Here is a 25,876-nt window from a genome sequence, read left to right as displayed (position 1 = left end):
TCAAGGCGAAGGTAAAATGTTGAAACCAATCCGTTATGGTCCATTTAAAATTCTGGAAAAGATTGAAGATCAAGGAGAAAGTGTACAAATTCTATCAATTGAATATTTTTCTCTAGAATTTATTGATGAGCTTCAATAAGACACCATACATGAAAGAAGAACGAGGTCATCAAAGAGGGGAAATTTTGATTACCTTCGAGTGGGTCTCAAAGGTACAAATCCATCAAAGGCCAAATGGATTAAAGAGGGGAAGGTGAGGGAATGGTACCCTCATCTATTCAATAAATGAATATAATATGTTGGGGTCCAAAAGCTTCCAGTGGGGAGGAGTGATCAGGTGCTCAAAAAACAAAGTGTTGGAATTTTGTTAAACTTAGCTTTAGATTGCAGAGCTCGTCATTATGATTCCAACGGTGTGAATGACACTCAAATTTGAGATCATATGCAGAAGTTAGAGCAAGTCAAAGTTCAAATTCGACTTGCTTACATGGCATGATTGGATGATGTGGCAAGGTCTTTCAACGAATGAGGAGGCGCCAAGTGGCAGGCCGCCAATGGCCGCCACATATTGCAAATAGTATGTCGCGGGTGGGTCGTGTTAAATAATCGGCCCCAAGCAAGGCCAGGGTTGCGATGCAATAAATTGCGATTGCACTTCGCAGTATGGAAGACATTGCAAAAATCGACCCCGTCAAGTATTGGGTTGCGATGGATCACAATCGCAGATTAGCAAAGGGTTAGTGTTACGAAGAATCGGCCCCCGGAAGGTACCAGGTTGTGATGCGATATCACAATCGCATATTGCAAACAAGGCAGATTCCCGCATATATAAGATCGTCGGTACTCCAAAATTACAATTAGTGAAAGGATCTAGATGCGATAAGGTTATATGCTACATTTTATAATGTTGTCGAGTCCGTGAAATCGCAATTGCACAATCCCTGCCGCGTACACAAAACTTAAGCCCGCCGGTCCTCGCCGACTACGATTTGCGAAAAAACGGTCGGCTGACAGATTAAGGCCCACCACTTGGCAAAATTTTCGCTCAGTTAGCAGATTTTGGAGCGAAATTGTGGGTTTCTGCCAGGTTTGGAGCAATTTGTGGAACGAATAGTGGGAGAACTAGGAGAAGTCATAACTTCTTCTGTTTTCCACCAAATCGGTTGCAAAGAGAGGCTAGATGCCCATTTTTTAGTATTATGAACTGATTGGAGCAGGTTTTAGAGGCATTTGAGCATTGTAAACACACTTTTGTTGTAATTTTGAGCATAATAGAGAGGCCCAAGCATTGGAAACTGGACCAAGGAGACGTAGCCCAGGAGGGGTGAACTCCTCATCAAATCTTTGTGTTGTGTGTTGTATTTTGATGTTCTTTGTTGTTATTTTTTTGTTGTTCAGCATATATCTTATGTTAAATTGTGTATAACATTTACATAAGAAACTCTCATGGGAATCAGTTAATTAAGCAAAAATGGTGAATCCTTAAGAACTTGATAAGCAAATGATAAGCATCTTGGTTTTTATTCTGAATGGGGAATTATCACAACATTATTAATCTTCTCCATTTCATATCATCAAAGCATTGATCTTTCACATGGCCAACTAGATTAAGATGTTGGCATTTGCAATTTGTTGTGGTTGTGGTTGTGGAACAATAGCAAGTTAAAAATGAATCATATTGAAGAAACCTAGCACTATGAAATTAGATGGGTCTGGAATAGTCTAGAATATGAAAGAACACATCCTTGTTATATCCAAGACTGGTTATGTTCATGTTTTTAACGACTTCCCAACTTCTGATGATGGGATTGGGAAGTACATGCTAAACCTTTATGTTTTTATACAAATCTACTCCTGAAATGGCCTCACAAATATTATTAATCTTTCACTGTTGATGGGAGTCAAACTCAAAAAGGGAGTTGTTCTGAACAAGAACCAACGTAGAATCGTGACTCTTTTGTTACAGCTCATCTTGTTGTAGTTGTGACTCAAGATGGAGAAATTCAATCATCTCTTGTGCATGAAGTAGATATATTTTAATATCAGCAAGAGTGGTTTTGTTGATTTACATTGTGTCATCAATAGTAAATATTATCAAAGTATTCGGTAACTCTAATGCTCCCTCAAGTTTGTTCATTTTCTTAAAACACTTAAAATCAACTTTCAAAAAAAGGTGTCAACTTCAACCGAAAATGCACCCGCTTACCATGTAAATTCAACAAGTAAAAGAATGGATCGTTGACAGTGACATTTGAACCTGACCAAGGAAAATCCTACTCCCACAAGCTGCCCATGTATTTTATGGAATATAATATCAATTCTCAATCAGTTCTTTCTGGAATAATCTCTTTCTCAAATTTCAACAAACAATGACAAAAAAATAAATGAATTCAATAAAATAATGTGAAATGAAAATGTAACAAAATATTGGAACCCGTGAATAAAACTTGTTGCTATTAAAGCAATAAACCAAACAATGAGACTGGGTCAAGTCAATTCAAAAATTTTCAATACCACTTCTAAGGATCCTTTGCTTTGTTTCACAGCGTATTAGCATCAGTGATCTCTCTACAACATTATTTATCATGTTTCCAATTATATGGAAACAAAAACAACAACGAAAATTTCTTAAGTTGTACAAAGACTGAAGAAGTAAAAAAAATAGTAGCACTAATCATCATCATTGTCAACAACACATTGAGTAGGTCAATGTTGAGAACAACTTAGTCATAACAGGCACAACAAGATGCCTCACCAATTCGTCGAAACAACATTGGAAATCTAGATTGAAAGAAACTTTGTGAGAAATCGTAACAGGAAACATGAAATGTACCCAAATTCTTACCAGCACATGGAGTCATGATAACCAAAAAGAAAAAACCCTAAGTCGTGTTTCCATGAATTATTGCTACATTAATCTTCAAACAGCTGTAAAAGAGAAAAATCTCCAAAACCTCCAGGTGCAGATGCAGTTCCAAAGATTTTTCTGCAACCCTTCATCTAGTTTAAGATCCATTTGATAAAGACAGAAACCCACTAGCACATGTATTGAAGCCTTCATGGAAGTTGCAAGCCTTTACCATTTCTTCACCCAAACACCGCGAGTGTTCTAATGCTCTGTGAAATTAAAATTCAAGATATTTCTCGTGTGTGATTGGTATAAGGATTGATTTCATACCTACGCAATTTTGTTTTTTCCAATTTGACGTAAGAATATGTGTGGGTTGTCTGATTTCAAAAGACTCGGAGCACGTGCATCCATAATCTTGACATATGAACCCTTCGGAAGCACATTTGTCTACGAGGGAGGAATGAAAATTTTCCAATGCATCATGCATAATGTATTTGTGTAGAGGTATGATATTTGTGGCATCCACCACAAAATATTATCATGGATGCAAAACTAATAGGAATCTGCGAGGGTTTCCAAACCAAATTCTGACAAAGGAGGAGCACCCAAGAAGGCCACAAAACTAGTGGCTCAAGCTATTCAACGGGGAAGATAAATGACTGCTCGGATACCACTGTAATGAATTCAAATTTAAATAATAATGATATACATATAAATATGACATTTATACCATTTTATTCAACTTCCAAGGTTTCTTGGACTTCTAATAATTGCTTACCATAACCCTAAAGGATTAGGTTTCCAACAAAAATTGACTAAATTAGAACAACCAACAAAAACAACCACAACCTTCTATCGACTAAATTCACCTATGAACTCATCTTTTACCTTAAATTTATGAATGGCTCGTGTTTATTTTATTTTATTTTTCATTTCATATTCTATTCGGCTCTTGAGAACATGTTAAAATTGGAAACTAGGGCCAAAATCCACTTTAGGCAGCTTATTTGAAGGAGATGATGATTGCATTAAATTCCTCTTTTCAAGAGGACCAAAATTGATATAAATATCATCTAATTTGGACAAGGAGAAGTGTGCTTTTGAATTTATGCCCTCTCATGTGCAAATTGTTCAGGTTGGCCACATCATCATGTAGGTCATGAAGCCCAATGGACATGTCAATTCACCCTCAACGACTTGTATAAATACAAGTGACCTATCACCTCATTTGGATCATCATCACTCCCCATTCTTCTCTCTCCTTCTCCCATTGCTTTGTAAAGCTATTGGGAATTCTCTTTTTCTCACATGTGTGGCAAAGGAGGACAAATTTCAAACATAATTACAGGGCCGAAAATTTTAGAATTTCCTGTAGTTTGACCAACGTTGACTTTGACTTTCCAAGAAGATTTGACTTCGATTTTCTAGGCAGATTTCCGTTTAGGAAGGTCGTACACATTGGCACAAGAACCGAGGTATTCTGGGCAATTTGACTGCAGGAAAAAATTGTAAGTTGACTGCAAACATCAAGGTAAAGGTTTGACCAAGTTTGACCATTGACTTTATGATTGTTTTGGGTTGATTTTGACCTCCTATTCAAGCCGAGTTTGACTAGGTTTGACCGAGCTTCAAAGGATAAATTTTTCTATTGATTTGACCACTATTGACTTTCTGGTTAGGGTTGAATTTGACTGCAGTTGATTGCAGATTTGACTGGGTTGTTTTGACTGTGATTTGGCAATTCAATTTTTCACTTTTGTACTCTCTCTCTTTTCTGAACATTTGATATAATAATAAGAAGAATTGATCAAAGATTTTTCCCCACATCGGAGTTTTTTCCCTAACATACGCCAAATCTGGTGTCCTCTTTTCTTGGCTTGTCTTTTTCATTTCGTTTCATGTTCTATCTACTTTTACTCTCAATGCGATTAATGGTTAATGTGATTGCTATTGGAAACTAAATTGGAAATTGTCATTGGGTTGCTAAATTACATTGAATTAATTGTGTTAAAGATATAACATACCATTGTTGTCTAAAATTAACATGGTATCAGAGCTCAGGTGAAGACAAAGCCCAATCAAGAGAGAGAAAATCAATCACTAAGCGATATTTGTTAGACAAGATTATTAGACTAGCTTCAATGGCTACTACATCTTACTTCAAATTTGAGGATAAGCTCAAGGAAAAATATGACTATCATGTATGGAAGATTATTTTGGATTTGACTTTGGAAGAGCATGATGCCATGGACTATGTGCAAGGAAGAGTGGTGGATCCTCCTTCAAATGCACCTGCTACTGCAAAGACGAAGTTCAAGAAAGGTGGTGTCAAAGCTAAAATAATTATCATAGACTCCATTCAAAATCATTTGGTTGCCTATATTTTTTATTTGGGAACATCTAAGGAGATGTATGTTAAGCTCATTGGGATTTTTAAAGTAAACAATGTAAATCAAATGATCTTTCTCAAGAACAAGTTGAAGTATATCAAGATGGATAAACGAGAGTCTATCCAATCCTACTTTATGAGAATAACACAAATCAAGAATGACCTACTATCCATTGGAGAAGTTATTTCTAATAGGGATCTCACTCTCATTTCACTTGGAGGCCTTTCAAGAACATGGGATGTTCTTAACACTACCATTCTCAACAATGACAGGATTCCTAGTTTCAATTAATTATTGGCTAGATGCACTCAAGAAGAGACGGGGATGATGGAGAGATAAAAGCCCTCAAATGGAAATGAACCTACTTCTTTCTCCACTCATGCTAAGAGGAAGAATAATACTAGTCCAAGGAGACAGGGTCAAGGGTTCAAGAATGGATTCAAAGAAGGAAGGAAAGGAAGTTGCTACAATTGTAATAGGTTTGGCCACTATGCTAGAGAGTGTCCTCACAAGAGGATACTCCAAGGGATAACGACAACAATAACAAAATTACAAAGGAAATGGAAATCAAAGAAACAACAAGTTCAACAATAAAGGAAACAGGAATTCTCCCGCTGCTTGATATGGAAAGGGTCAACCTTCCAAAAAGGACGAGAAATTCCAGGTATGAGGAAACTAATGTTGTAGAGAAATAAAATGAATTTTATCTTATTTTTGCTTTATCTACTACCTCTCCTTCGGATACGTTGAATCATTGGTTGATTGATAATGGAGCCTCAAGCCACTTCACTAGGTACAAGGAGGCCCTCTCAAATTTGGTTGAAAAGAAGACTAATTTAGAGATCATACTTGGAGATAATTCCACCTATCCCGTGAAAGGGGTAGGTACAGTCACTCTTCACTTAAATAAAGGTCAAACCATTCATCTACAAGAAGTATTGTATGTACCTGATTTGAAGAAGAACCTGGTGTCTATTTTTTTGATGGAAGATAAAGGCTTTGAGGTAGTATTCATTGATGGAAAGGTACGTATTTGGCAAAGAAACCCTAAAGATGCATTTACACATGGATTTAGGGTTGAAGGTCTCTATCAAGTTGGAGGAATTCGTTTGGGAGCCTTGACTTGCCATACTTCTCTTCAATATGAATTATGGCATTGGAGATTTTCTCACCTTCATTACAATGCCTTACCTAGGGTAAGGAATATGGTCACAAGTATGCCTAAATTCAAGATGAATCATGAAGGATTTTGTCAGGGTTATGATCTTGAGAAACTTACAAGGGGACCATTCCCTTCAGGTGAAAGACAAACTATCGATATTCTTCAATTAGTACATTTAGACCTATCTGGTATGTTTCTTGTAACATCATTGGGAGGATAATTATACTATGAAATTTTTTTGGATGACTTCTCTCGCAAAACATGGATCTATTTCTTGAAGAAGAAGGAAGAAGTGTTCAAATGGTTCCATTCTTTCAAAGACTTGGTGGAAAATCAAATAGGGAAGAATTTCAAAATATTGAAGACCAACAATGGAACCGAGTATGGAATCAAATGAATTTAATGACTTTTGTAAAGAGGCTGGCATTAAGAGGGAGACAATTGTTCCATACACTTCTGACCAAAATGGATTTGTTGAAAGAAATAATCGAACAATCATGGAAGCCACTTGTGTCATGCTCCATGATTAAGCTCTACTGAAGTTCTTATGGGGAGAATCTGCCAACATTGTCATGTATGTTCAAAATAGGAACCTGAATCAAGCACTGGATTTCAAGACACCCAAAGAAGTTTTCACTGGTAAGAAACCTATTGTTTCTCATTTTATAATATTTGGTTGTCCCGTGTCTTTTCATGTACCTAAAGAGAAAATAAAAATTTAGAAGCATCTAAGAAGAAATGTATATATGTGGGTTATAGTGAAAATTCAAAGGCATATAGAATCTATGTGCCTAGACAAAGAGATGTGGAAGTTAGCCATGATGTCATCTTTGATTAATATATTTCCCTTGGGAAGGCCACAGATCTCCCCATTCCAAGGAATGATAATGATGATGATGCAGAAAAGCAAGATGAACCTCCAACATATGAGCCTATGCCCTATGTTGAAGGCCCGATGGATCCCATTGATCCACCTCCTGGTGATCCCTCTACCTCAAGAAAAATAACATTGTGGCTCAAAGATACTCTCGAAAATACTAAAAGACATATTGCTCCAAGAGGGAAATTTTTTGAAAGTAAGAAGACGAACATGTATCAAGGGTACTTAGTTGTTATGATTATTATTGTTGAAATTGAGCCATGTACGTTTGAAGAAGTTGTAAAGCACCAAGTTTGGAAGGATGTGATGAATGAGGAATATGAATCTATCATGAAAAATTATGTATGGGATGTGGTGCCTAGACTGAAGGAAAAATCCATAGCCACCTCAAAATGGCTATACAAAATTAAACATGGAGTTGCTTAGAGTGTTGAAAAATATAAGGCTAGGTTTGTTGCTCGAGGCTTCTCTCAAAAGGAAGGAGTGGATTATGATGAGATATTTGCATTGATTGCCTGATATACCACTATTTGATCGATTATTTCTCTCGTTGCCTCTCAAGGATGGATCCTACATCAAATGGATGTTAAGACTGCTTTCTTGCATGACTTGCTTAAGGAGGAAGTCTACTTGGAACAACCTCAGGGGTTCGAAGTACAAGATCAAAGGACACACGTATGCAGGTTGAAGAAATCCCTCTATGGGTTGAGAAAGCCCTTAGGGCTTGGTATGAGAGGATTGATAGCTATCTTATGAAGATTATATTTACAAGGAGCGATGTTGATCCTAACATATACTTCAAGGTTGAAAAGGAAATGCCTCTCATTTTGGTCCTTTATATAGATGGTCTCTTTCTGACATGCAGACTCTCTCATTTATCAATGCAAGAAGGAGTTAGCTTCCGAGTTTGAGATGAAGGACCTAGGTCTGATGCATTACTTCCTAGGGCCAGAGGTCTGGAAAAATCCATCTAAGATTTTCCTTTCTCAAGAAAAATACATTGTGAAGTTTCTCGAGAGATGTGGTATGGTGGATTGCAAGTTTGTGTCTACTTCAATGGAACTCAACTTCAAGAAGCTATGTGGAAGTGTTGTTGGGCCCGAATTGGCAAACCCTTCTGAATATAGACAACTTGTGGGGGCCCTGATGTTCTTGGTAAACTCTCGTCCAAACATATGCTTCGTTGTAAATATGTTAAGTCAATTTATGGTTGACCCTCATCATATACATTGGATTGCTGCTAAGAATCTCTTCATATATCTTCATGGCACAATAAACTATGGTCTAAGATACACTGTCGGGAATTTGAGGCTACATGGATATGCTGATGCTGAGTAGGCTGGAAGTGTGGTGGATCGTAAAGGCACGTCTGGATGTTGCTTCTCATTGGGATATGCTTCAGTTTATTGGATGATCTGAAAGTAGAAAATGGTTGTTCTAAGCACTGCCGAGGCCGAATACATTACAGCCATTATGGCATGTTGTGAGGTTTTTGGTTGAGGAAGCTCTTTAGTGAGATATTTGAGCACGTGTTGGATACCACCATAATCTTATGTTCTAGCCAAAGTGGGATTCACCTTTCATAGAATCCCATGTTCCACGACTGCTCAAAACACATTGATATCAAGTACCAATTTATCGGGATATGGTACAATGGCAAGCAATAAGGCTCCAACACATCAAGACTGATGAGAAGGTCACAAACATCCTCCCGGAGCCCTTAGGGAAGGTCAAATTCTTAGCCTTCCGAGATAGACTTGGAGTCGTGGAAAGACCCTCCCATGAGGGTCTCGCTTGAGTTGGGCATTGAGCTTTGGGAGCTCCTAGGGGCTTAAGGTACTTCTTGGAGCTATGAGGGACCATAGGGTGATTGATTCACCTTCCCTATTTTTTTGTTGCGTACAAGGTGATTGGTTCACCTGCCCCTGTGATACCCCGTGATAATTAACATGTGTGTAGGGTGAGTGGTTCGCCTTCCCCTGCGATTGACATATGCATAGGATGAGTGGTTCACCTTCTCCTGTTGATGCTGCAGCATACATCCTACCCATGTAGTCTGGGACTCATGGGAAGTACCTCTCATCAAGAAAATGAGTTGGGAAAAGTTTATAGGGACCATAGCACTACCGATGGACTCATCATGTTATGTTGTACTCCCTATGTCTAGGATGCATGGTGTTCAACAACTTGATCTAGGATCAAGTCTACTTGAGGTTCTACCTCTGGACTGACTTTTGTCAGTGGAGAGTGGTAAGGTCTTATGACTCACTCTCGATCAATTCTTCTTCATTATTCATATCAGTGTTTAGCAAATCAAAGATGAGATGAGATACAAATATGGTACATGACAACAGGATGGCATGATGATCGATGATTGGTAGGTGGAATTCTCCATAGTTGAGAGAGTGTTAAAATTGGAAACTAAGGCAAAATTCCACTTTAGATAGCTCATTTGAAGTAGATGGTGATTGCATTAAATTCCTCTTTTCGAAAGGACCAAAATTGATATAAAGATCATCCAATTTAGACAAGAAGAAGTGTGTTTTTGGAATCTATGCCCACATATGTGAAAATTGTTCAAGTCAGCCACATCATCATGTAGCCTCATGAAGCCCAATGGATTTGTCACTTCACCCTCAACGACTTGCATAAATACAAGTGACCTATAGCCTCATTTGGATTATCATCACTCACACATTCTTCTCTCTCCTCTCATTTGTTTGTATAGCTATTGGGAATTCTCTTTCTCTCACACATGTCACAAAGGAGGACGAATTTCAAGCAGAATTACAAGGCCGAAAATTTCAAACTTTCCTGCAATTTGACCAATGTTGACTTTGACTTTCTAGGAATATTTTGACTTTGATTTTCTAGGCAGATTTATGTTTGGGCAGGTTGTACACTTTGGCACAAGAACCAAGGTATTCTTGGCACTTTGACTGCAGCAGAAAATTGCAAGTTGACCACAGACTTCAGGGAAAGAGTTTGAATAAGTTTGATTGCTTACTTTGTGATTGTTTTGGGTTGATTTTACCATCGTTGACTTTATGGTTAGGGTTGAATTTGACTACAATTGACTGTAGATTTGATAGGGTTGTTTTGACTGTGATTTGGCAAGTCAAATTTTCACTCTTGTACTATCTCACTCTCTGCTAAACATTTGATATAATAAGAAGAAGAATTTATCAAAGGGTTTATCATACCAAGAGTAACTCTGAATGAATTGTTGTTTTTGCATTAAGATATAATATGACTATATACAAGGAGAGGGAGACTATTGGGTTTCATCTCCCAATGTCTCTTCATCTTCCAACTTCTCTTATTTATCTATTTACAATATTTACATATGATTCCTAATCCAAAGATTAGGTGTTCAACATTCCCCCCCTTAATCTGAAGGGATGTTGGTGAGTCCAAGCATCATTCTAAATCTTTCAAACTTTTCCCTTCCAAGCGCTTTGGTGAAGATGTCTGCAATCTGCTCATTTGTGGAACAATGTCGTAGGTGAATTGTTTTGGCCTCAACATGATGTCGAATCAGATGGTATTTTGTATTGATATGCTTCGTTCAATCATGGAACTTTGGGTTCTTGGCCAAATTTATTGCAAAAGTGTTTTCAATCAAAAGAGGAGTTGAATGTACTTGTTTCTCCTACAAATCTTCCAGAATTTTCCTGAGCCACACAATTTCCTTTGTTGCTTCAGCTGCTACCACATATTCTGCCTCAGTTGTGGAATCTGTTGGAACTGATTGTTTGTGTGACCTCTAGGAGGCAGCTCCTGATCCAAGACTCATAACATAACTTGAATTAGATACCTCAGTTTCTTTATCTCCATCAAGGTCTAAATCAAAGTATCTAATTAAGTTGAAGTCACCCGCCTATGTATACTTGAGTCCAAATTCTTGAGTTTCCTTCAAGTACTTTAGAACTCTTTTTGCAGCAGACCAATGAGCCTCACAAGGATTTTGCATAAACCTAGAGAGTATTCCAACAGAAAATGAAATATATGGTACTAGTAGTCAGGTAGTTGAGACTTCCTGCAATCTGTCTATACTTTGTTGCATACTCAAATTATTTTCCTTCAGTGGATGTGAGCTTTAAGTTTTGGTCCATTGGAGTAGTCAAAGGTTTGCACTCATTCATGCCAAACTTGTTCAATAGATCTCCAATATACTTCTTCTGAGAGAGGAATATAGACTTCGGATGTTGGGTTACTTTAATACCAAGATAGTAGTGAACATAGCCCAAATATGTCATTTCAAATCCTTTCCTCAATTCCTTCTTTATGGATGCAATGTAGCTTTCTTTTTTCCCTGTAATCATAAGATCATCTACATACACCACAAGATATACAATTGTTTTGCCAACTTTCTTGACAAACAAAGTTGCATCATTAATATCATAATGTTTTAAATTGAGTTTCAAAAGATGCTCAGTGAATTTCCTGTACTAGGATCGCAGTGCTTGTTTGAGGCCATACAAGGATTTTACAAGCTTGCATACTTTGTGTTCCTGTCCATTCAGAACAAATCCTTCTGGTTGGGACATAAAAACATTCTCTTTCAGATCTCCATTTAAGAAAGTAGTTCTTACATCCATTTGATGGACTTTCCAACTGTTCTAAGCTGCCAAGGCAAAGAGTATCCGGATGATAGCCCATTTTGTTGTGGGGGAAAAAGCCTCCTCATAGTCAACCCCTTCCTTCTGTGCAAAACCTTTTGCCACAAGTCTGGCTTTATGCTTGTCAAGTGGGCCATCTGCTTTATACTTGTTCTTGAAGACCCACTTGCAACGAACTGGTTTAGTTCCCAATGGAGGATCAACCAACTTCTAGGTGCCATTCTTTATCAAAGCATCATATTCTTTCTGCGTCGCTTTTTTCCATTCATCATGAGAAGCGGCTTCTTTGAAGGAAGTTGGTTCGAAATCTTTAGAAAAATTCAGTTCACAATCATAAGAAACATCCATATCAATAGGTGAATCAGAATCGTCTACATCACCTCCATTCTGTTTGGTTGAGCTTCTTGTTCCCGTCTTTCCAACCTCATCAGGACGAACACTTTCAAGTGTCTTTGTCAGCCATTTTGGAGGACCTTTCTAAGATGGCATAGGCTGCTCAATTGACTAAGATGGGGTTGAATCAAGATTTAGTCTCCCAATTTTGTCAATCACATAACTCAAAGTGTCATCAGTGGTTGGAGCTTCATGCGGGGGAGAGAGTGCTTCAGAAGAAGATTCCATGTATTGATCCAATATAGGGATCCCCCCTTCAAGATGTGGAATCTCATTATCAAAATCTCGAAAATAATTTGCATGTCTGAATATATCCAAGCGATCAATTTGTCGCTCAACGACATTGTTAGTCTTGGAAGATTCAAGAAAGATCACATCTATATTATTATAAACTTCTTATTCACTTCACCATAGAGACAGTATGCTTTGGAGGTATTTTAGTATCCCAAAAAGATACATTTGCAACTCCTTGCTTCGAGTTTGTTTCTTTGTTCCTTAGGTATCAAGGCATAACAGGTGGAACCAAAAACCCTTAGATGCCTCACCGAAGGAATGTGGCCATAACATGTTTCATAGGGAGTCTTGTTTTTGATAGCATGAGATGGACACCTATTCTTTATATACACATCACATAGAACTGCATCATCCCAAAACATCAGTTTAACATTCTTAAAAAATATCATCAAATGTATCATATTTAAGATTGTCCTGTTCATTCTTTCAGCCACTCCATTTTGTTGGGGATTATAAGGCATGGTTGTTTAATGTTTGATCGCATGCTAGCGAAGATAGTTTTCAAATTCATTTGAAGTATATTCTTTTCCTTTATCGGCATGAATATAGTCAATATGAGATTGTGCATCATTTTCAATCCATGCATGAAAATTCTTAAATGTTTCAAATGCTTCAGATTTGTTCTTCAATAAATAAACCCAACACATTCTAGTGTAGTCATCAATAAATGTCATCATGTATTTATTACCATTTGTAGAAGGAACAGGCATTGGGCCACATAAATCAGAATGAATGAGTGCAAGTTTATATGTGCTCAGGAATGAGAATCATGAAAAAAAAATTTGTTGTGCTTTCCTAAGATACAAGCATCACATTGCTTAAGTTTCCTCGGAATTGTAAGCAAACCAGTAACACCATTTTTCAACAACAAATGAAGGTTGTCATATTTCAAGTGTCCAAATCTAGTGTGCCATAAAAGACTTGATGGAAATGTACCTTCATCATAATTAGTAATGTATGAAAAGTAGTGTGTACTATTAGAGGTTCCTTGCAGCGTCATGAGTCTTTCTTCTTTTATCCCAATCATGACAAGTGAGTGATCTGATGCTTTTCTAACCTCAACTTTGCCATCAAATATGTGAATGGAGTGTCCTTGTTGGCGGATGTGGACCAAGGACAACAATTTTCTTCTCAACTCTGGTAGGTATAGAACATCATGTAGAAGAAAGTCTGGAAGACCAGGTAGTTTGATCTTGACGGTGCCAAGCCCTGATAGCTTGAGTTTTGACTTGTCTGCAAAGTATACTGTTCCATCAACATTATTAGTGAATTCTTCAAAGAAATCTCTTATGAAAGTCATGTGGCAAGTTGCTCTTGAATCAAGCAACCAAGCATCTTTCCATGAAGCAAGTGAAGCATTGAATAAGTCTCCAGTTACTCCAATGTTGCAATGTGCCACAACATAATGAGCAGACTCAGGTGCTTTAACTTTCCCTTTGTCATGTGTTTTACATTTTCCTTCATTTATTTCATGCTCAATTTTGTCCCAAGGTAGCTTACATGTGCATGCATCATGTCCATCTCTATTGCATCATATGCAATGAAGATCATACCTTTTTCCTTGGAAATGGCTGCCCCACGTGCCTCTAAAATTCTTCCTTCCTCTTCCTCTTTGACCATCTCTTCCTCTGTTATGAATAAAATATAAATATAAATATAATAAAGAATAGTTAATTAAATAATAATTAGTTAATCAAGAGGCATGTCCCTAAGTACATTACCATTCATGAAAGGGTATCTTCCTAGGTATATAAAGCAAACCCTCATTTGTAACTCAATCATCTCATTGTATTCAAATATTCTTCTATAATATATTATTGTCCTATCATGGATGTTTAAAATTTCAGATCTTCTGAAGTAGTTTGTTGTGTATATGAACTTTGTTCGTGACATTGGTATCAGAGTTGTTTGATCCTCTAGCCGCTCAATCACTGCAAGGAGAACTAGTTTGATTCAGTCTTTTGGCCATCAATCTGTGTCAACATTGTTGTCATCACAATTGAATCGTTTCACTACCAAAATCTTGGAGATTCTCCATTTTTCCTTATGCCTTTAGCCATTTAAAAATAAATAAAAAGGAGTTCAAAATTATTAAAAATAAAAAATGAAGAAAAAAAATTATCTAAAAAGTGAGCATATATTATAGAAAAACAAAAAATAATAATAATAATATTTAAAAAAAAAAAAAAAACTCTATATATTTAAAAAAAGGGGGACAATTTATCTGGCTTCAGCTTTGTCGTCTATTGGCCCCGTCAATTTTAGAGACCACTGCTGAAAATCTGATCGAACAGACTGCACAACCGCCACCCAAAACTCATCCACACCATAGAGCTCATCAATACAACCACCGCCAAACTAAAAAGCCATTGTCATTGGGCAATCCACCGCACGCTACCAAAATTGATGAACAACTGCATCCACACACCCCTTATCCACCATTTCCCCTTACTGCAGTATGCAGTCAATACCACAGAAGCCCAGCCACAGCGACCATCGTTCAAATCCAATGTGATCAGATCACCCTCCAATATTGTTTAGCTCGTTGTCCCATTTTCCTTTGTGGGGTTTCCACAACCCCACTTCCCTACAGAATCTTGAATCACTTAAACTTGTAATCATGCATCCTACATAAGAGAATTCCTAATAATCAAACAGAGGAATGCAGTACAATTCAACGTTGGTCATCTGATAGCTTGTTCGTCGTAGCTTGGATCCATTTGAAAAAGACGTTTATTGAACAACTACACTTCCCTACAATTGTCATTGTGTTTTTTTTTACCAACAAGAAGTAAATATCAAGAATCTTAATTAGTCAAATCATTGTACTCTTCAACAATGATCACCCTTCTATATACGCATATGTTTACTGACTAATTATTACAGTCTTGACTCGTATTATCTACATTGAATTAGAGCGCTCGTACGAATAGGAATACGAGTGGGAGAGAAGGTTGTGACTCTTCATATATTAACAAGGGGAGCTGTGACGCAGCGAGTCCCTGCGTGAAGTTGAGCATGTCTATTACGCACTACAAAGTAGAGGAAAACACATATCAATATATAGTCAATGGCATAAAACAATGAACTAAGTTTTTAAGAAGCAAGTTGAGCCTGTCTATTACGCACTACAAAGTAGAGGAAAACACATATCAATATATAGTCAATGGCATAAAACAATGAACTGAGTTTTTAAGAAGCAAAATGCAGCTTCTGTATACAGCATCGTTGAAATCAGAGATAGCAAATTTATAAGTTCAGTTATGCCACACTTGCACCAAGTGATGCTACTGCTAAGAAATTTTATACTGTGCATCCGAAAGTGAAACTTTTAGAGTATTGGAAGGAACTGAGTTTTTAAGAAGCAAAATTCAGCTTCTGTATACCAGAAGTGTCACCCATTAACAAAAGCATCGTTGAAATCAGAGATAGCAAATTGACATTGATTTTTGCTGCATCGAGTTGCTTTCCTAAGAGCAAAAGGTAGGCAAAAGCCTTAATGACAAAACTATTACACACTGCAGTCGATCTGATTCAAGTTCTTATCTAACTTATGAAGTTATTAGGACACGGACATTGACTGTAGGCCGAGAGATACATGCTGTCTGCAGTTGAGCAGAGCCGGTGATGGCGGACCCAAATGCATATGTCCCTGCGTGAAGTTGAGCCTGTCTATTACGCACTACAAAGTAGAGGAAAACACATATCAATATATAGTCAATGGCATAAAACAATGAACTGAGTTTTTAAGAAGCAAGTTGAGCCTGTCTATTACGCACTACAAAGTAGAGGAAAACACATGTCAATATATATTCAATGGCATAAAACAATGAACTGAGTTTTTAAGAAGCAAAATGCAGCTTCTGTATACAGCACCGTTGAAATCAGAGATAGCAAATTTATAAGTTCAGTTATGCCACACTTGCACCAAGTGATGCTACTGCTAAGAAATTTTATACTGTGCATCCGAAAGTGAAACTTTTAGAGTATTGGAAGGAACTGAGTTTTTAAGAAGCAAAATGCAGCTTCTGTATACCAGAAGTGTCACCCATTAACAAAAGCATCGTTGAAATCAGAGATAGCAAATTGACATTGATTTTTGCTGCATCGAGTTGCTTTCCTAAGAGCAAAAGGTAGGCAAAAGCCTTAATGACAAAACTATTACACACTGCAGTCGATCTGATTCAAGTTCTTATCTAACTTATGAAGTTATTAGGACACGGACATTGACTGTAGGCCGAGAGATACATGCTGTCTGCAGTTGAGCAGAGCCGGTGATGGCGGACCCAAATGCATATTTGAAGCATCCGTTGTACACCTGTAATAGAGAAAGAAGCGGGGAAATAAGACAATGCGTAAGATAATCCAAAAGAGATGTTAGTTTTTTTTTGGTTTCTTTTTCCTTTGTCTTTCGACTTTTACGATGTCAATGATCAGAAGAGTCATGAGAATAAGTGCTAAGAGAAACAATGCTGTGAGTTCAGTAAGTTGGCTTATGCTAATGGATTCCATGTTATGTGAAGCGGGGAGGTGTGCCAATTTATACAAAAGTTCAACGTGTTTGTAAGGTGGTTTTAAGTGTGAATGGTGCTAAAATACTTGAGGTGCAATTAAGTGGTCGATAAGACATGGGGAGCAAATGGGATATGGAATGATGTATTTGGCGGTAGAAGTGATGTATCTGACATCGGGCAATCTTGGTGGTAGATCTAGGTGCAGAAATAATCTTGAAGATCAGATTGGATCAGGGCAGTATTTAATGATGGGCATATCGATCTGACATGGGGTTGAAATGGCATATGGAATGATGGATGTGGCGGCAGTAGTAAATGCGAAATTAGGTGCCGCTTTGAGTCTGTGGCGGTAGATTAAATATGATCAGTATTTAATGATGGGCATATCGATCTGACATGGGGTGCAAATGGCATATGGAAGCGGCAGGGCATATCGATCTGACATGGATGAAATCGGACCCTGAAACCGGACCCTATGATGAGCAAGAAGCTGTTTGCACTACTACTGGATTAGGGTTTGTTGAAGAGATCAAAATAGATCCACTGTCCTTTTATGATCTCAACAAGATTAAACCCCGAATATGGAATAAATACAAAAATTTTAACAGCAAACCTTATGACTGACCTTTGGAATTTTACCATTCAGCATCGTCTTCATCGCACGCACTTTTTGGTTTCTCTTTAGCAGCAACTGGAACAGCCGGTACAGAATGCTCTGATGCTGAACATCATTTGTAAGCAATCATGAATTAGGATGTGTGACTAAGGACCAAAGGTTTCTCTTTAGCAGCAACTGGAACAGCCGGTACAAAATCCTCTGATTCTGAACATCATTTGTAAGCAATCATGAATTAGGATGTGTCTAACTAAGGACACAAAACAAGTTTAAAAAAGTATGATAGAAAACATACATCGAAAGAAAACAAAAACAAAATAAAATCAGTGAATAGGAAATAGCATTAATAATGAGAAAGGGATCCTCTCAGAACTTTCAACAAGAAGAACTGTTAAACTAAACTCTATATGAAGCCCATACGAACATGCATAGGAATAGATGGTCTTTACGATATAAATCCTTCACATTTATATGTGATAGAATTGCAAGAATATAATGGTCAGTACTCAGCTCTACAATCTTTTAAATCGTCAATTTACCCAACCCAACATATATCACAGTTTAGGAAATGAAGAAAAACAGGTCTACTTCAATCTAGTAAAGCACTGGCAAGAAGCATGTATTTCTGCTTGTCATTTTGGACACTGTGGGAAGCTTATTGTTAGAATTTTGACACATAGTTATGACTCAATGACAATGTTTGCAGGAAGAAGCTTAGAGTATCTGCCCCAAAGAAACATGTTCTGCCTAAAATAAATATCATTCAATGCGATTTGTAAGAATAGTATTATATACCTTTGCAAGAGGAGCAAGGCAATTAGTTGTGCAACTTGCATTTGAAACAATAAACATTTCAGGCTTATATGATCCTTCGTTTACTCCAACCACAAACATGGGTGCATCCGCTGATGGAGCAGAAATTACAACCTTCTTAGCTCCACCCTGCCACCAAAAGACATCAAATAAATCAAAAGAGCAATTGGAGCTATGCTGTTTCCCACCAAGGTGAACCATCTTAGAATGAAGGAGACTTAAACAATCTTAAGTAAGTACATTTGTCGATGGAAAAATATAGATGCAACAACTATAGATGCAAACAGAAAAAATACAAAAATTACCACAAAAAATATACCTTAAGATGTGCAGAAGCCTTCTCGGTTGTTGTAAAAGCTCTAGATGATTCTACAACATACTCAGCTCCATAGTTACCCCAGGGAATCTCTGAAGGATCCCTATAGCAGTGGTTTCCAAGAGATCATAGCATCATTATTCTCTAAATCATAATTATCAGTGTTTATTTACACATTGGTTAATGTTAAGGGGCATACCTTTTAGAATTGACAGTAATACTGTGACCATCAATTTCAAGAGTCGTATCATCAACAATATTCAAGCTCCCTTTGTATACCCCATGAGTTGAATCATACTTAAACATGTAAGCCTGCCAACCACAACCGAAAAACAGAAGTTTAGTCAAATTTCGGTCAATAGGAATGCTACAGTAATGCTTTCAAAAAAAATTCAGAACGGTATATCACTCTTTGTACTCTCAGATTCCTACTAAATTGGCAATTAGTCCAAAAGGCAATATATACATACTACTCTAAGGGCTCTATACTGAACAGAATCTGTAACTGATATTGACTATGAAGTCTAACAAAGCCGGTATTAAACAGAGTTCCCCCATATCAGTAGATTTGCAAACCATAGGAAAATCTAGAACTGCTGCAAGAGGACAAGAATAGATTTGATCTCAATATTTGCAAGTGAAAATTGATAACAATGGAATCATTTTTTCAACTTGGATGACTAGCATCCAGTTGAACAGTCTTAACCCAAGCCAATGAAACAAAAGAATAAATATTAAAAAAGCAAAACATTAAGATTAAATTAGGAGAAGCATAACCTGAGATAGCAGGAGTAAAAATTCCATCACCAATGAACATGCAAGTGCCAACAAGTACAAGAAGAAGCAGTGCATTTTGACCATAGACATTTGCTTCTAGCCATTTCTTTGTTCTCGCAGCACATGATCTATCTTTAATTTTTCGTCTGCTATAGGTTGTGAGTTTTTCATCTGTGTGGTGTTGATTTGGAATAGTGTTCACTTTAGCATGTCTACAGAGTAACGAATATAGAGCAAATGTTCCACCTACATCACGTCAACATAGCATCTTAGAAACCGTTGATAAAATTGCATGCATATGCACACTAAAAAGCAAGAGACATGAGTAGTTTTTGGGTAGCAGGACAAACTGAAAATTATAAAAAAAATATAAAATAAACAAAAAAAATTGACCTAAAAGTAAAACTCAGGAAAAGTATATTGGGTTTGATTAGAATCATCCAAAGAAGCTTAGAATGCAGGTCTAATGAATGGTTATGAAATTCCCAAAGGGCATTCAATGCAACAACTCAGCCAAAAAGATGCACGCTATAGGTTGTGAGTTTTTCATCTGTGTGGTGTTGATTTGGAATAGTGTTCACTTTAGCATGTCTACAGAGTAACGAATATAGAGCAAATGTTCCACCTACATCACGTCAACATAGCATCTTAGAAACCGTTGATAAAATTGCATGCATATGCACACTAAAAAGCAAGAGACATGAGTAGTTTTTGGGTAGCAGGACAAACTGAAAATTATAAAAAAAATATAAAATAAACAAAAAAAATTGACCTAAAAGTAAAACTCAGGAAAAGTATATTGGGTTTGATTAGAATCATCCAAAGAAGCTTAGAATGCAGGTCTAATGAATGGTTATGAAATTCCCAAAGGGCATTCAATGCAACAACTCAGCCAAAAAGATGCACGCTATAGGTTGTGAGTTTTTCATCTGTGTGGTGTTGATTTGGAATAGTGTTCACTTTAGCATGTCTACAAAGTAACGAATATAGAGCAAATGTTCCACCTACATCACGTCAACATAGCATCTTAGAAACCGTTGATAAAATTGCATGCATATGCACACTAAAAAGCAAGAGACATGAGTAGTTTTTGGGTAGCAGGACAAACTGAAAATTATAAAAAAAATATAAAATAAACAAAAAAAATTGACCTAAAAGTAAAACTCAGGAAAAGTATATTGGGTTTGATTAGAATCATCCAAAGAAGCTTAGAATGCAGGTCTAATGAATGGTTATGAAATTCCCAAAGGGCATTCAATGCAACAACTCAGCCAAAAAGATGCACGCTATAGGTTGTGAGTTTTTCATCTGTGTGGTGTTGATTTGGAATAGTGTTCACTTCAAAATAATCCCTTTAAAAACCCTCAAAATGCCAAAAGCAAGAAAATGAGCTAAGATGAAACAACAAAAAATTCCTTGATAGGAGATGTAGAGTCCAGAATTTCAAGCAATAAAAAACAGAGAGAAGTGGTTCCCTATTATGAGAAAGGAGAAGATAATTTGTTAAGACCACGCACTAATAGATAACAAATTCAACTACAAAGTTGAAAAGTTCGTTCTGAAAGGGATATTTAGAGAAGATATGAACCAAAGGAAACACATTAAGCTTGAGCTCCTCAGCCAAACCATTTCAACTATTGTTTATGCTATGTTGCATCTGCAACTGATACAGCAATCGGAGCCCTGTAACTACCAATTGGCAGTGGGACATATAGCCATGAACTACCAGATCAAACCCACTCCTACAGAGCTAAAGAAGAAATATTTTATGCCCGATGAAGACCATGGATTTAGATGAATTGCAAATTCCCTTGATCTTATGAGAGACGAGTAAACCAAAGATATCAGACAGAGTCCAGGCCATAGAGTTAACCCGTGGTTTGAGCAGCATTCAAATTTCATGTATACCCTAAAATGCATCCATATTTCTTCACATGGTGGTTTTAAATACACTACATCTGAACAATGTTCTCAGCACTGTTAAAGGCTAGCAAACCCTCTTCCTGCTTTATGTTCACCCCAGAATTGGAAAATACCTCAAAATGATCAATGGTTACCATGCTACTTTCTGAAAATACAAGCAATGGGGGATAATGACACCGCAGAGCATATGCTAGACCCAGAAAAACACTGAACCCATGAGGACGGGCAAAGGCCACCACATGCGAATACGGTTTTAGGAGGCAGCTTATCTCCCAAAAAACATGGTCGAACCATTGAGGGCCTTGAAATTGGCAAATTATAAATTGTTGAAACTCAGTACCCTTGATGGCTACATGTCAATATCAAAAATTTTAGAACATGATATAGCACTAACAGCTTACCTCATCAATGAAGATAACTGATGGCTGCCTTGCAACCGCAACAGAAAAAAGGGCTTTCATGAGTTTCTCTCCCTCTCCAACCTGTCTCACATGACCATTTACTTGAATCAAAATCACAGTTAATAGTGCACAGGCATCAACTGATGTAGGTAAGTTGGCATACCCATTTTGAAGTTAAGGAAGATGCTGCAATGCTAAAGAATGTGGCTGTACATTCTGATGCAACAGCTTTCGCCAGCATAGTCTTGCCATTGCCAGGAGGCCCAAAAAGAAGTAAACCTGATATCATTTGAAGAAATCAGTGCTTATTAACAGGCATTTTATCAATTAGAAGGACAACTTTTATGAAAGCAGGGTAATTCTAGGTGTAGTGCTATATGAAATTATGAACAAATCCTCTGTTTCAAATTTGCTTCCTGACAGAATATGCTTGGAGTGGCCTTTCGCATATATGTACATGCAAGACTGTCTAGTGGGTTTTGGCCTCTCTGTAAGCTTCCAACAAGTTCAGAGTTTGGCCTCTCTGTAAGCTTCCAACAAGTTCAGAGTTCGAACATCGAAACTAGACTTAACAAATTATGAATCAATTAAGCGAGAGAAGAAAGAAAGAACTACATGAGATTTGAGCATATTCAAAAAGCAACTTCAAAATCCAGCATGCAATTAATGATGCAATGGAAGGTGAGCTTGGAACTTACAAAGCTTTGCTAGAGTCCATATGGTCATTTTCTGCCCACACTGTGCAAGCAACCAAATAACAGATGCCAACTGCCAAAAAGTTTCCTTCTAAGGTTTAAGATGCAGAAAAGAAAACCCAAGAACTGGAGAACCGGAGATCTGTTTATCAAATAATGTACCTTCATAGTGGTAGCTGGATCGCCTGAAAAGAGTTCTCGGAGCTTGGCAAGCAATCCATTGACAAATGAAAGCACCAATCTAATGATAGAAAGTGCATAGGCCTCAGTTACACGATTCAGCAGAGGATGACCCAAATCGAAAAGGGATTGCCCGTCAAATTTCTTGAGATCATTCAGAAGACAAGTTATTATATTTAAACATAAATTGAAGTTCATTAAAATTATTAGTAAAGTGAATATGCCGGTTAGAAAAATGAATACGACAGGCTGGCAAATGTTGCATGCACAAAGAAACGTGGCCACATGTTAGCAACGTAAAGTGTCTTCTCGTACAGAAGACCAACTAAACAGCAAGAACCAACTGCTGCAAGCTGTGGTGTACAGAAGACCAACTAAACAGCAAGAACCAACTGCTGCAAGCTGTGGTTTTGTGGACCGAGCATTTGTCACAAGAGACATAAATCCCTCTTCAGTTGCTAGAAAAACATTCCGTATCACCGCCAAAAGTATCCCTGCAGCTACCAGAGAAAGGAATTTCCACGACCCGAATGCACGTTCATTCAGAAACTCTCTTTCAGCAAACTTCCCATCTTCCTTTTGATGTCTCAAACCTAAAGGGGTTCGAGAAGCTCAGACATTTATGTTACAACCCGGAAGATTTACAGAACCTATGTCAAGTAAGTTCACCTAAAATATCTGGTTATTTCTCTTCTTACTTTTCCTGGAATATCTAAAACGCTATATCATGCGCAGTTTTATTAGTTTTAATAGTTAGAGTATGATTTTCATATATTCCTAATTGCATAATATGCAGATGCCTTCCAGTCTCAGACACATCGAATTTGAATTAAATTCCCCTCGCTTCCAAATCTCTTCCCAATGTATTCAGCAACTAAGCAATTTGCGAGTACTGAGACTGGCGAAGGCACATATGACATAAAAAGACCCATGTGAGGAACTATTACTTGATAGTTGCCAATATTTAGAGAAATTACCGGCATCATTTTCAAGTCTGGGCTCTTTAACAGTGTTGAGAATGTCTAGCTGTTCTGGTTTGACGCAGCTACCAGAACATTTGGGTGTGAAAGTCTAAAAGCGCTTCCTAGCCGTCTTGGAAAGCTCACATAGACAAGGGTTTCTTCTTGATCGCCTAGTCCAGATTCTCGTATTCCTGCCACAGAATGTCCAACGGAAGCCAGAAGGCTTTGCTTTCCTGTTAAGGGAAGGTAAAAGGGAACCTGCCGAATCAAAGCAATCCTCTCTTGGCATAGCTGAAGCTCCTTTCCTGGACGACTGTTGTAAGGGCAACTTCATCAGAAATCGCACAGGCCTCCCGTTCCTCCCGTTCAGCAACTTCATCAGCAATCGCAACTTCATCAGCAATCGCAGAGGGCTTTGACAGGCGAGTTTCAGATGAATAGACCGGGACGGACGCTCACGCTAGGCTTACCGGGCCATACGAACCCATTGCCAGACATACGGGGCATTTCATAGCGTGCGACGAAGGCTAACAGCTGTTGAACCATGGTGCATCATGGCATGCACCAGCTGCCAATGTAGAACATTATAACCGAGAACACCGATCTTTAATAAACCGCATACCCGGGCAGAAGTAATGCTAGCATTAAACCAGACACCCGTGACGGTTAGCGCGAAAATGCACCGGGCTTATGGCTTTAAGCTATGGTCGGGCCTCTTCCGCCTCGGGAAGAGGCCAAATAAGATGGCCAAGTTCAGCTGCGAATGAAACTTAGCATAAGCGCCTAACAAAGAATTTCCAAACTTTGGATTAACAACTGAAACAGCCGAATAACACTTTCGATTTAATGCTATCTCCCGAACGATCGATTACTATAGTCCCTGCCGGATGCCAGATGGCAGGGACTAATAAGGTGATGTTTTAAATATTTTAAAGGTATTAAGCTATTAAACTTATTTGAAGGGGAAATAGTAAATATATTATAACAAAACAAAAAAATATATATAAATAGAAAGAGTACTTAACAAAAAAAAAAAAAAATATATATATATATATATATATATATATTATAATAATTAAAAAAATTATATTAACCTTTATAAGGTGGATATATATATATAAAAGATTATAGAAGTTTTTCCTTTGGGGTATAAAAGTTTTAAAAGGAAAAATTACATATATGTATTAAAAGTTTTAAAAGGGAAAAAATTATAATTATAAGAGTGGGAGTTTTTAAGGAGAAACATTATTAAAGAAAAATGTGAAAATGTAATTGAATGTCTTTTTAAAAGAGAAAGGATTGAAACAGAGATAGGATTATAAGGATTCATTAATAATATATATTCAAGTAAATAATTAAAGGAGTTAAATGTAGAGAAGAAAATATGCATGTCGCAAAGAACCATGGGTTTTTTTCAAAATGTTCGTTTTATTCAAAGAGATATTCTAATTGTCAAGAGCCATTCCAAAATCAAAATATAGTTTGCCGAAAATGTTACAAAACTTTTACCTTAGTTGAATATCTAAGTGATGCATAAAAATAATCAATCGCAAGAAATATAGAAAAATTAATGGCAATATTTAAGCGACAACATGCAGATTTCAATAAGGAAACAAAGAAAATGGAATCCAAATTGCAAGTTAAAACCCTGTTGTTGCACAGAATGTATAGGCACCGCGAAAATGGCTCGATCGGGCGATGTCACCCTGATCCCCAATCTCTCCATTTAAATTGTCTCCCAATAACAGACTAAGGAAGGTAGACCCTATAGAAATGGAATGAAGAACAACTAGTTGGGAACCAATCAGTTCGGGAGACACAATTAAGCAACCAAGTACTTGTTTTAGATTTAGCAAGACTTATAGAATTCGATTAGATTTAAACAATTGATATCAGTGTCTTATGGAGACAACTATCTTGCTAAAAACTTTAGGACCAAGTACAAGATGAACAATTGCTGCTAAGGAAATTGTTATTATGATAACAAGAAATGCAAGATGTGATTAATAAAGGGATGAATGAGTAGTCTTGAGGTAAGATCGTTTAAGGCTCAAGTGCTTAGTATTGATTGATTTTATAACAAGAGT

General features: G+C 37.3%; 1 protein-coding gene across 2 annotated transcripts; it reads right to left on the bottom strand.

Moving 5' to 3' along the window:
* Positions 1 to 15,734: 15,734 nt before the first annotated feature.
* Positions 15,735 to 23,631, bottom strand: LOC149234172 (uncharacterized). 2 transcript variants are annotated; one of them, XM_089371776.1, is made up of 10 exons: positions 22,810 to 23,631; positions 22,651 to 22,720; positions 22,116 to 22,231; positions 21,953 to 22,033; positions 19,051 to 19,163; positions 18,855 to 18,954; positions 18,518 to 18,664; positions 17,732 to 17,929; positions 16,818 to 16,910; positions 15,735 to 16,274 (listed from the first exon to the last, which is right to left on the bottom strand). In XM_089371776.1, the coding sequence occupies exons 1-8, from the start codon at positions 23,023 to 23,025 to the stop codon at positions 17,849 to 17,851; spliced, it is 924 nt and encodes a 307-aa protein (XP_089227902.1). In that variant the 5' UTR covers positions 23,026 to 23,631; the 3' UTR covers positions 15,735 to 16,274; positions 16,818 to 16,910; positions 17,732 to 17,848. The 2 variants fall into 2 exon arrangements, with proteins under 2 accessions (XP_089227902.1, XP_089227901.1); XM_089371775.1 differs by lacking the exon at positions 15,735 to 16,274 and having other exon boundaries at positions 16,659 to 16,910.
* Positions 23,632 to 25,876: the final 2,245 nt, after the last annotated feature.

This window comes from Pinus tabuliformis, chromosome 8 (assembly GCF_031772625.1).
Source record: "Pinus tabuliformis cultivar Carrire ecotype Pingquan chromosome 8, CPIR1, whole genome shotgun sequence".
NCBI lineage: Eukaryota > Viridiplantae > Streptophyta > Pinopsida > Pinales > Pinaceae > Pinus > Pinus tabuliformis.
This window is presented reverse-complemented; position numbering and strand designations above follow the sequence as displayed.